The sequence below is a fragment of the Cucurbita maxima genome, unplaced genomic scaffold, assembly GCF_002738345.1.
Source record: "Cucurbita maxima cultivar Rimu unplaced genomic scaffold, Cmax_1.0 Cma_Scf00038, whole genome shotgun sequence".
NCBI classification, from domain to species: domain Eukaryota; kingdom Viridiplantae; phylum Streptophyta; class Magnoliopsida; order Cucurbitales; family Cucurbitaceae; genus Cucurbita; species Cucurbita maxima.
This window is the reverse complement of record NW_019272054.1, coordinates 1,507,624-1,519,238: the sequence shown is the minus strand read 5'-3', so window position 1 is coordinate 1,519,238 and position 11,615 is coordinate 1,507,624. Positions and strand designations below refer to the sequence as shown.

The 11,615-nt window shown below is 34.2% G+C and overlaps 1 protein-coding gene across 1 annotated transcript; it reads left to right on the top strand.

The window, feature by feature from the left end:
* The first annotated feature begins 8,250 nt into the window (after positions 1 to 8,250).
* LOC111468991 (elicitor-responsive protein 3-like) lies at positions 8,251 to 10,473 on the top strand. Its single transcript, XM_023114177.1, has 5 exons — positions 8,251 to 8,352; positions 8,467 to 8,532; positions 8,601 to 8,727; positions 10,142 to 10,256; positions 10,334 to 10,473. Exons 1-5 carry the CDS (start codon positions 8,286 to 8,288, stop codon positions 10,403 to 10,405), a joined length of 447 nt encoding a protein of 148 aa, XP_022969945.1. The 5' UTR covers positions 8,251 to 8,285; the 3' UTR covers positions 10,406 to 10,473.
* The last annotated feature ends 1,142 nt before the right edge of the window (positions 10,474 to 11,615 follow it).

The window sequence follows — 11,615 nt, the reverse complement described above, 5'->3', positions numbered from 1 at the left end:
AGATGATGAAATGACCTTAGAATTGAACGAGATTGATATGATGACTAGACATTAGTATATCTAAATTACTCTTTAATGTCGATATAAACTATATAGAATCTTGATATATTGATTCAATGTGGAAAGGTCCGCACCGTGTTTGGATGAATCCAAAGACCAAGACATAGTCCAAGTCAAGCCAATACCCCAAATTTCACTGTCAATGAAAATTCAAAGCATTTAATACTCTTAACGCGTTCATTGTACTAGTTCATCTTTAAATCCCAGCCCATTTTTGTCTTTCCGAGCACCAAACTTGGGCATGGGAGCCTCCATTAATTGCTTCCTCATCTTCCTCCTTTATCTCTTCTCCTTCCATGTCCACTCCAACGCAGCTTCGTCTCAAGCCATTTCCGACACTCAAACCTTACGGCAGCTTATAAGTGACAAAGATAATAATTGGGCATTCGTGGTGGATCCCAGCTCCGGTAGCTCCTGGATTTCGGTCGGAACTAGGGACCCCGGCGGCCTCCTCCAGTGGCGAGCTTATGTGGATCGTGGCCGTGGCAGCCTCCTCCGGTGGCGAGCTTACGTAGATCAATTATTGTGAAGTTATTGTTATTAATTTGTAAATTATTGATCTCTTCTTCCTCTTTTTTCATCCGTATTTTAAAAATTGTCAAATATTTATTTAATAATTTTAATATATATATATATATATACATATTGTTAATTTTGGTTTTATTATTATTTTTTTTCAAAATTATTCATGGATCAAGATGTTTATAAAATTGAGGCATGGTATTTTAGACATTGATATTTAGCAATTTACTTTGAAGTTAAAATTAGAACAAAGTATTTTTCTCAACAATCTTTTACATTAAACATCAAATACACATACGATGGTTAATTGAAAACTGATATTATTATACTCGAGATAATGAAGGGTATATAAATGAATCGAGACCACATTCGAATGAGAACGATTATGAGGATACGATGATTAAGATGGATTTAAAAAAAATTGAAAGATACTACTTATACTAATGAGGTGCACCATCTCTTTCAATGACTTAATAATAGAAACTTCATGATTAATGCTTTACGGGTAGCAATTTAATGTTGGGTGACCTACTATTTTTATATGATGTATGTGAGTGAGAACAAAACATGCTGAAATGACTCGTGTTGATTGTGCCCATGTTGCAGAGGAATGTCGAGATCGTCATATACTGAATCTTGGGCATGGGGCACAAGGCATTATAGTCATCATAAATGATGACACAGGTTTTTGTTAGTTTTGAACTGACATCCTAACTAACAATCATCCTATGTATATATAACGTAATTATTTTATGTGGAAATGATCATTTGAAACATTATAATAGAATATTGCTTGAGCTCGTCCTTCGAATCTTATTCTGAGCGTCACCAAGATATTTCCTATCGAACATTTACTAAATTCTCTTAATAACTCTAACTTCCTAACCTAATTTAACTTGAATTGAGAAATTTAGCATACTACCTAAATCACCTTCCATAAGGTCGAATTCATCTTTGGGTCGGTCAAAAAAATGTGGAAATGGGAAAAATTTCCTTATATCGAGCCGAATATCTAAATTTTTTAGTCGAGAAGCTGCGTCGAGCGGAGCCGAGCAGAGTCGCCGACTTAGCCAAGGAGGAGTCGACGCATCGCGGGTAGCGTCATGGGTCGAGGAGCAGGCTATCGGGTCGGCTGCTGTAGGCGTGCGAATCGCGAAGCTAGGGCATGTACTTGGTTGGGCCGAAGCTGCTGGTGGTGGACCGAGGCTATTGCAGGTAGGTCGAGGACTATTGGGTTTGGACCGAGGCACCTTGGGCTGCTAGACTGATTGGAACGAGGTTACGTGTTTTGCAGGCGAGTCACGTTTACTAACCGTGAGTCAAGTGGTAGTTGGTGTTAAACGTAGAATAGATCATATCTGTGTATATTAAGATAATTTAGTGATTTACTAGTTTGTTACAAAATCTATGATTTACTGGTTTGTTTCCAAATCTATAATTTCATAGTTTTGTTACTAAATCTATGATTTAGAATGTAATCTTCATTATACACATCTATAAATACATGAGGTCGTGATCCTAGGTCAGGTCATTGAGCCATTCAACCTAACATGGTATTACAGTCATGCCCTAAACTTAGTCGTGCCAATAAATTGGCAAATTCTCGAATGTCGAACAAAGCACTCCAAAAAAGAAAAAAGGAGTCAAGCCTCCTCGAAGACAGTAAAAAAGCGTACTTTGTTCGAGGGGAAGTGTTAGATGAAAGTGTCCCACATTGGTTAATTTAGGGAATGATCATCGGTTTATAATCTATGAATACACTCTACATTGGTATGAGCTCTTTTGGAAAGCCCAAAGCAAAGACATGAGAGCTTACAAATGATCATTCCCTAAATTAAAGTGGAAATTGTCACTCCTTATGGACACTCAAAGTGGAAATGTTTTAATATTTATTTAAATAAAATAAACATGTGATCCTACAAAATTTAGATAATTGTACCGGTTTGATCTCGACCTGTGAAAAGGACGATTTGATCCTGAAAATGATTGAATTTGCTCTTGAACTTGTAAGAAGAGCGATGTAGCGGTTGGGCTCTGATCCGAGGAAAGAGTCGAGAAGGGTTTATTGGGTTTATTCAAATTCACATGAGGCGCTTAGGGAGTGGAGAAGAGCGATGTAGCGGTTAGGCTCTGATCCGAGGAAAGAGTCGATAAGGGTTTATTCAAATTCACATGAGGCGCATAGGGAGCGGAGTAGGTAGAGTTATTATTCTATATTAAGATAAAAATATGTATTATGTTAGTGACGATTTATAATATATTCCTAGTAAGAACAATATTTTTTATACAGGCTAACGCACTAAGGTTCGTCAGATGTATACATAACAAGCGATGTAGCGGTTAGGCTCTGATCCGAGGAAAGAGTCGAGAAGGGTTTATTCAAATTCACATGAGGCGCTTAGGGAGTGGAGTAGGTAGAGTTATTATTCTATATTAAGATAAAAATATGTATTATGTTAGTGACGATTTATAATATATTCCTAGTAAGAACAATATTTTTTATACAGGCTAACGCACTAAGGTTCGTCAGATGTATACATAACAAGCGATGTAGCGGTTAGGCTCTGATCCGAGGAAAGAGTCGAGAAGGGTTTATTCAAATTCACATGAGGCGCTTAGGGAGTGGAGTAGGTAGAGTTAGGAAAGAGTCGAGAAGGGTTTATTCAAATTCACATGAGGCGCTTAGGGAGTGGAGTAGGTAGAGTTATTATTCTATATTAAGATAAAAATATGTATTATGTTAGTGACGATTTATAATGGAGTAGGTAGAGTTATTATTCTATATTAAGATAAAAATATGTATTATGTTAGTGACGATTTATAATATATTCCTAGTAAGAACAATATTTTTTATACAGGCTAACGCACTAAGGTTCGTCAGATGTATACATAACAAGCGATGTAGCGGTTAGGCTCTGATCCGAGGAAAGAGTCGAGAAGGGTTTATTCAAATTCACATGAGGCGCTTAGGGAGTGGAGTAGGTAGAGTTAGGAAAGAGTCGAGAAGGGTTTATTCAAATTCACATGAGGCGCTTAGGGAGTGGAGTAGGTAGAGTTATTATTCTATATTAAGATAAAAATATGTATTATGTTAGTGACGATTTATAATATATTCCTATTAAGAACAATATTTTTTATACAGGCTAACGCACTAAGGTTCGTCAGATGTATACATAACAACTCAGAGGTAACAACTAAGATATTTAAAGTGATAGAAAAATTCTACTATAAGGAGACATAACAACTCAGAGGTAACAACTAAGATATTTAAAGTGATAGAAAAATTCTACTATAAGGAGAAGATTTTGTTGATTTTGTTGATTCAGAAATTAATTATTTTCTCTATAAATATTTTGAATATTCTCCGTGTAATATTCATCATCTATTTTCTTCTACTAAATACCTTTCGTTTCTGAAAATTGGAATTCATGGCGGCTCATCATTTGGTCATCTTCATCGGGCTTCTCATGGTCGTCACCCATGCCCCGATAGTCACTTCTGACCAGAGCTTGTTTTACCGGCGTTTTGGGGGAATATCCACAGAGATGAAGACGGGTGGTGTTGATTTTTTTGGAAGATCTCTACCCGTAGTTCCAGGGGGTCCAAACCCAATTCATAACCGTGTTCCTCTTACACCTGCTCGATTCTAAATATATATTTGAGAAATTATCCTCACCAATTTACTAAATAATGAACTCTTTATGATGTCAATCAACATTGGTGGTGGTGTTGGTTCACCTGTACTCTCTTCTTATTTATCACAGTATGCTAATAAAAATTTATTATCATTATTCAATTTATATCTTATAAGTCGTGATCTCACCCTTCTTTATGATATTATATTAAAAAAAATTGGTGGTGGTGTTTCACCGAAACTTTTTTTTTTCTCGTTCAATTTTATATTTGATAAATTTTATAGTTTATAAGTCGTTATCATTGGTGTTATGAGAGAGCATGGATGTTTTTGGTGGTTCTCTTCTATTCATTTCTGCTCCAACTGATGTGAGATCTCAAAATGTGCTCTTCATAATTAAGCTCCTCTTTCATATACTCCACTTTAAATATTTATTTACAAACTTATCCCGACAATTTTACTAAATAACTCATGATATTAATAAACATAGTATTGTGTCACCAAAACTCTCTCTTTTCTTTTTTATTTTCTCAACTAAATGGTTCATAGAAATATATTTAATATATATATTAAAAGCGATAATTAATGATTAGGAAGTGAATTTTTGATTATATAATACATTAATTAATTGTACCATCAGCGAATCGACTCAAGTCTAAGAGTATTTTTTGTATTAATTATATCAATAAGTCTATAATAAATGTTATTATATTTTCAACACTTTATTACGTTTTTTAATTTTATATATTTAATAATTCTTAACAATTTTACTTTTATTAAGTCATATTATTAATTTAATTTTAATTAATTAAATGTTAATTTAATTTTCCTTAAAATCTAGGTTTTTGGTGGGTAATAAATGTTAACAATTATTCTCACACAAATTATTTTAATAAAATTAAATAAATTTTTAATCTTAAATATATAGGGAATAAATATTTAATGTTAAATATTTAGTCTACTCCTATTTCAAAAATTGAATATTAGGTAGAACCGAATAAATTATATTAAATAAGATAAAATTCTAAACGTTATATCAATCTTATACCATTATAATAATTTATTTATAAAACAATAATATGCTTTAAATTTTAATTTAATTTCATTCATTAAAAATTATACTATGCATTACATTTTTTAGATTGTGACATCAATATGATTATTTTCTTATGTTTCATCAATTTCTTTATTTATTCATTTACTATTTATTTTTTTAATTATTTTTATTTTAACTTATTATTTTTTCATTATAATTATTTTTTTTTTATTAAAATTCGTGTTAAATATAGCAGAGTTTTAATAATAATAATAATATTAAATTAGGACAATTGAGAATACAGTATTTAAAAATTTTGGTTGACCGAAAATAGTTAGATCTTTAAATAATATTCAAATTAAGTAATTAAAGGCCAATGAAATAGAAAAAAAAAATTATTTATGGAAAATAACCGTTAAAATATTAATAACGTGAAGATTTTATTTGAATATTGTGGATACAATCCATTACCTATTTTCTTTTACCAAAATATGACGATAATTAGAATTCATGGCGACTCATCATCTGAATTTTTATCTCGTCATCTTTATCGGACTTCTTGTCGTCGTCACCTACATCTCGGTGGCTACTTCTGACCAAAGCTTGTTTTATCGACATTTTAGGATATATCCACCGAAATGAAGATGGGTGGTGTGGATTTTTTTCGAAGGCTTCTACATGAAGTTTTGGAGAGATAAAAGCTCAATTCATAATCAAGTTACTCTCTCATCTTCTAAATCATTCTCACCCATTTATTAAAGGATGAATTCCTTATAATATTATATTAATAAAAATTGGTGGTGTTGTTTCGGTGAAACTTTTTTTATTTTCTCGTTTAATTTTATATTTGATAAATTTTATATCTTATAAGCGATTATCATCGGTGTTAGAGAGAGAGTGATGTTTTTTTTTTTGTGGTTCTCTCCATTCAGTTTTGGTAAGTTGGTCCTGTAATAGTTTAAGTCCACTGGATATATTTTTAAATTTAGATTTTTGAGTTTGTTTATCCGATTCATAAATATTGTATATACAAAAATATATGTTATTTTAGATACATCGATTTCTTTATGAAAAAATAACTAAATAATTATTTAAAATGATGAAGAATTCAACCAATTAGTGGGAAGAGAGCCTACTTCTTTACCTAATATGTCCCCTAATTTTCCTATAAATATTTCAATAACCTCGTTATAACGTTCATTATCCGTTTTCTTCTACAAAAATCTCGTTTGATTCTTATACTCGAATTTTCGACAACTCATTTCAACTTTCATTTTGTCATCTTCAACGAACTTTTCAACATCAGCCATGTTTCAGTGGCCACTTCAAACCAAAAACTTGATCTTTTCAATGTTTTGGGAGTAATTAATGAGATGAGATCGGTGAAAGAGACACGGATAGGTGATGTTGATGTTCTTCGAGGTTCTCTACGTAGTATTCCAACATGTCCAAACGTCATTCATAATTAAGTTCTTCTACCATCTACTCCGCTCTAAATATATATTTACAAAATTATCCTTACCATTTTACTAAATAATCAACTCGCTATAATATTAATAAATGTTAGTGATGTTTTTTCACAAAAACTTTTTAAATCCCTTCTTATTGGATTGATCGTTAATAGAATTATAGAGTCGTATATTCAATTTTATATGTTATAAATCTTTACCACTCCATTGTATTAATTAAATATTTTTTAAAATTTTTAATATCCACGTTAAAATTTTATATAAATATAGTATTAAAAACTATGCATATTTTGATAGGATAAAAATATGGTATCATATCATGTATATACCTACTAACCATATTTATAACCGCTAAGATATTTAAAGCTATTTATAACAGCTCAGAAGAGTTCAACCATTAGGAGTAGATTTGTTTGATTCAAAAGTTAATTATTTTCTCTATAAATATGTTTTAATATTTTACTTGTAATACTTTGGTCGGTGATAATTGAAATTTATGGCAACTCATCATTTGGTCATCTTCATGGGACTTTTCATCGTCGTCACTCACGCTCCGGCGGTCGCTTCTGATCAGAGCATGTTTTACCGAAGTTTTGAGGGAATATCCACAGAGATGAAGTCCATGAAAGAGATGAAGACGGGTGAGACGGGTGATGTTGATTTTTCTGAGAACTCTCTACACTTAGTTCTAGATGGTCCAAACGCACTTCATCACCGTGTTCCTCTTACACCTGCTCCGTTCTAAATATATTTGAGAAATTATCCTCACCAATTTACTAAATAATGAACTCTTTATAATGTCAATCAATATTGGTGGTGGTGTTTCACCTAAACTCTCTCCTTATTTATCACAATATCGCAAATAAATTTTTATTTATATCTTATAAGTCGTTTCATGGAGGGGTCCAAACACTCTTCATATTTAAGTTCAAGTGAATTTTCGAATCACATACATTTTGAGAAAATTTCTACTTAAATCTCCTTACCAATAGTTATATACTGTTAGTCGTTGTTGTTACTCTCTTGCTTGCATATATAACGTCTCTTTCAAAATCTCTCTTTTGAAAATCTCTCTACCCTCGTTTTCTAAAGTCTTCTTAAACCAGGGTCAGAGGCTCAAACATACGTCGTTTGGCCGTAGGCGACGTCAGAACAAATTGGCTTAGCTCACTTGTCGTTGAGAAGTGAGTGCCGCACAATCGCAAGTCCGCTGCCATCAAGAATACGATTTCTACTTAAATGAGAAAGGGAATAATTTTTTCTCTATTATTTATGACCAAACATAATGATAGTTGAAAAAATTTATAATCTAATTCTTAGAAAAAATTTGTCAACCAATCAACAAAGAAAGACTTTCAACAAAACAAATGACAAGTCACCGCAAGATGGGGTCTAATTTCTACTTTTATGGTGGAGCATTGTCAGTTCATCTCTGAGATCCCTTCGACACCTCTATATATATATATATATATATATGTTTGAACAAACAATTCTCTCACAGAAAGGGTGGATCACAATTTGGGATATCTTTCTTTCAAACCTCTTCTTTTCATCATCCTGAAAAATGCCGGTTGGAACTCTTGAAGTTCTTCTTATTTCGGCCAAGGGGCTCGAAAATACGGATTATCTCTGTAAATTCCCGCTTCCTTTTGGGATCGATCGATAGATCGTATTTTATTTTGGTTCCATTTTTCAGCCATTTTGGTGTTTATGAAACATTTTGATTGTTATTTTGATTTGATCAGGTAACATGGATCCTTATGTTGTTCTTACTTGCCGTTCACAGGAGCAGAAAAGCAGCATCGCTTCAGGTTTGTTTATGTTGTACAATTTTGGTAACTTTTTTTTAAGTGGTTTTACCGTTGTTGATTGCGTACAGGAAAGGGATCGAACCCTGAATGGAACGAGACTTTTATATTCAGTATATCTGAAGGTGCAAAAGAGCTCAATTTGAAGATAATGGACAGCGACACTGGCACGCAAGATGATTTAGTTGGTAGAGTAAGGTATGTAAAATGCTTCTTAATTATCTTAATTAGTCTCTGTAAACATGTGAGATCCCATGTCTGTCGTAGAGGAGAGCGAAACATTGTTTATAAGGGTTTCGGAAACATTTTTGAGGGGAGGGAAAGCTTAAAAAGGACAATGTTGGACTTAAGCTCTTACAAATGGTATCAGATCCATACATTGGGCGGTGTGCTAGCGAGGATGTTGGATCTGAAGGGGTGGATTGTGAGATCTCTTGTCTTAGAGAGAGGAACGAAACATTCCTCATTAGGGTTGTGGAAACCTCCCCTAGAAAATGTGTTTTAAAACCTTGAGGGAAAACCCGAAAGAAAAAGCCCGAGAGAATTAATGTGTTTTAAAACCTTGTGGGGAAGCCTGAGAGAGAAAGCCCAAAGAGGACAATATCTGCTAGCGGTGGGCTCGGACTGTTACAAATGGTATCAGAGCCATACACCGGGCAGTGGGCAATGAGGACACTGACCCCAAGGGGTGGATTGTGAGATTCCACGTCGGTTGAAGAGGAGAACGAAACATTCCTTATAAGGCTTGTGGAAACCTCTCCCCAGCGAGGCCACGTCGGTTGAAGAGGAGAACGAAACATTCCTTATAAGGCTTGTGGAAACCTCTCCCCAGCGAGGACACTGACCCCCAAGGGGGTGGATTGTGAGATCCCACGTCGGTTGAAGAGGCCTCTCCCCAGCGAGGACACTGACCCCCAAGGGGGTGGATTGTGAGATCCCACGTCGGTTGAAGAGGAGAACGAAACATTCCTTATAAGGCTTGTGGAAACCTCTCCCCAGCGAGGCCACGTCGGTTGAAGAGGAGAACGAAACATTCCTTATAAGGCTTGTGGAAACCTCTCCCCAGCGAGGACACTGACCCCCAAGGGGGTGGATTGTGAGATCCCACGTCGGTTGAAGAGGCCTCTCCCCAGCGAGGACACTGACCCCCAAGGGGGTGGATTGTGAGATCCCACGTCGGTTGAAGAGGAGAACGAAACATTCCTTATAAGGCTTGTGGAAACCTCTCCCCAGCGAGGACACTGACCCCAAGGGGGTGGATTGTGAGATCCCACCTCAGGTTGAAGAGAAGAACGAAACATTTCTTATAAGGCGTGTAGAAACCTCTCCAAAACGTGTTTTAAAATTTTGAAAGAAGCCCGAAAGAGATATCAGATCTATATATTGGGCGGTGTGCCACTGAGGACATTGGGCCTCGAAGATGATGAATAGTGAGATCTTAGTCGGTTGGAGAGCGGAACGAAACATTATTTATTAAAGTTGTGGAAACCTCTCCAAACACCAAACAAACACACCATCAAAGACGTTTGGACCCACAAGAGAAATGGAAAGGAAAAGGCGAAAGAAAACCATATCCGAGAGTAATGGCTAGGTGGTGGGTATGTTTATGCAGAATTCCTTTGGATCCTGTTTACCATGAAGGAAGCCTGCCAGCAACAGTATACAACGTGGTGAAGGATGAACAATACTGCGGAGAGATCAAAGTTGGCCTTAATTTTGCTCCTGAGGTCAGTGGGTCTCTTTTAGTATCACATAAAATAGTGAGCTTTTCACTTGTACAGACAAAGGGTATTCTCTTCCACAGAAAAGAAGTGCAAGAAATTTTCAAATGGAAGAAGAAGACTATGGTGGATGGAAGCAGTCCTCATATATGTAACAACGACCACACCACCACTCCATGATTGTTCGTTCTTGTGGCTTCGGGTATTAGGAGCGAAGAATGTAACATGACCATATAGCAGAAGAATGTCGAAGTCATGAATGTTGGACATAGATCGTTACAAATTCCAACCATTATGATATTTTTGTGACATATATAAATTATATATGGATTCAAAGTTAGGAGTAGTTGGTAATATAAAATTTATAATAAGGTCAAGAAAAGGTTGGCATTGTTGTGTGGTTTGACCTTCCATCCCCAAAGGGAACATAACTAACAACTTTTCTTCATTGCCATAATTAAATAAAGGCAAGTCGGTGGTTGCCTTAGATTCCATTGCTCTTCTTTCATCCTTAATTATTTTATGTTCACATTAACAATAGCCTTCTAGTTTCCAATAAATTATTACATTCATACTTTTTTTTTTTATTAAAAAAATTACACGTGAATAGATATCCACACTCTTACAAGAAAGGGTTCGTTTCCCTTTCCAATCTATGTTTAAATTACAAGTTTATACTTTCGAAAAACTTTTGGATTCAACGCAGAGTTAAATGGTAATCTATTAACTTAAATTTTTGGGACCATAGCTTTGTGTTCATTTGATTCACGAACCTTAAGAGTGTCAAATTTGTAAACTTTCAATTTTGTGTCGAGTGTTTATTAAACTTTTAATATTTTAATTATGTATTTAATAGGTAATTTAATTTTCAATTTTGTATTTTATGATCTATTCAATATCTTTAAATAAATTTAAAGACGTACTATACATTAAAAGTTATACATAAATTCTATATATATTCGTTCATATCTAATGTTCAGCTACGTGGGTGTAATATGCCCGAGGCTCTTTTAAATCGTTGACTATGCTCATTAAAATTTTGTCATAGATCCTTGGCCATTCTAAAAAGAAATTAAAAAATTTTCAGAATGGCATTCGATTTTCACAAACCCGTCAACCCCCATAATGGAAATATGACGTTAGCTTTTTGACTTAGTTGGGTGGATCTTGGAAGATATGAAAGACCTCCCGATTGAGAATCTGATCAAGAATCTTTTCTCTTATATTTTGCATTTTTAACGGTTGACAAGCAACTCTATCTATAGTGATTGAGTTCGTCGTATATGTATATGTATATGTATATGTATATATATATATATATATATATATATATATATATATATATATATATATATATATATATAT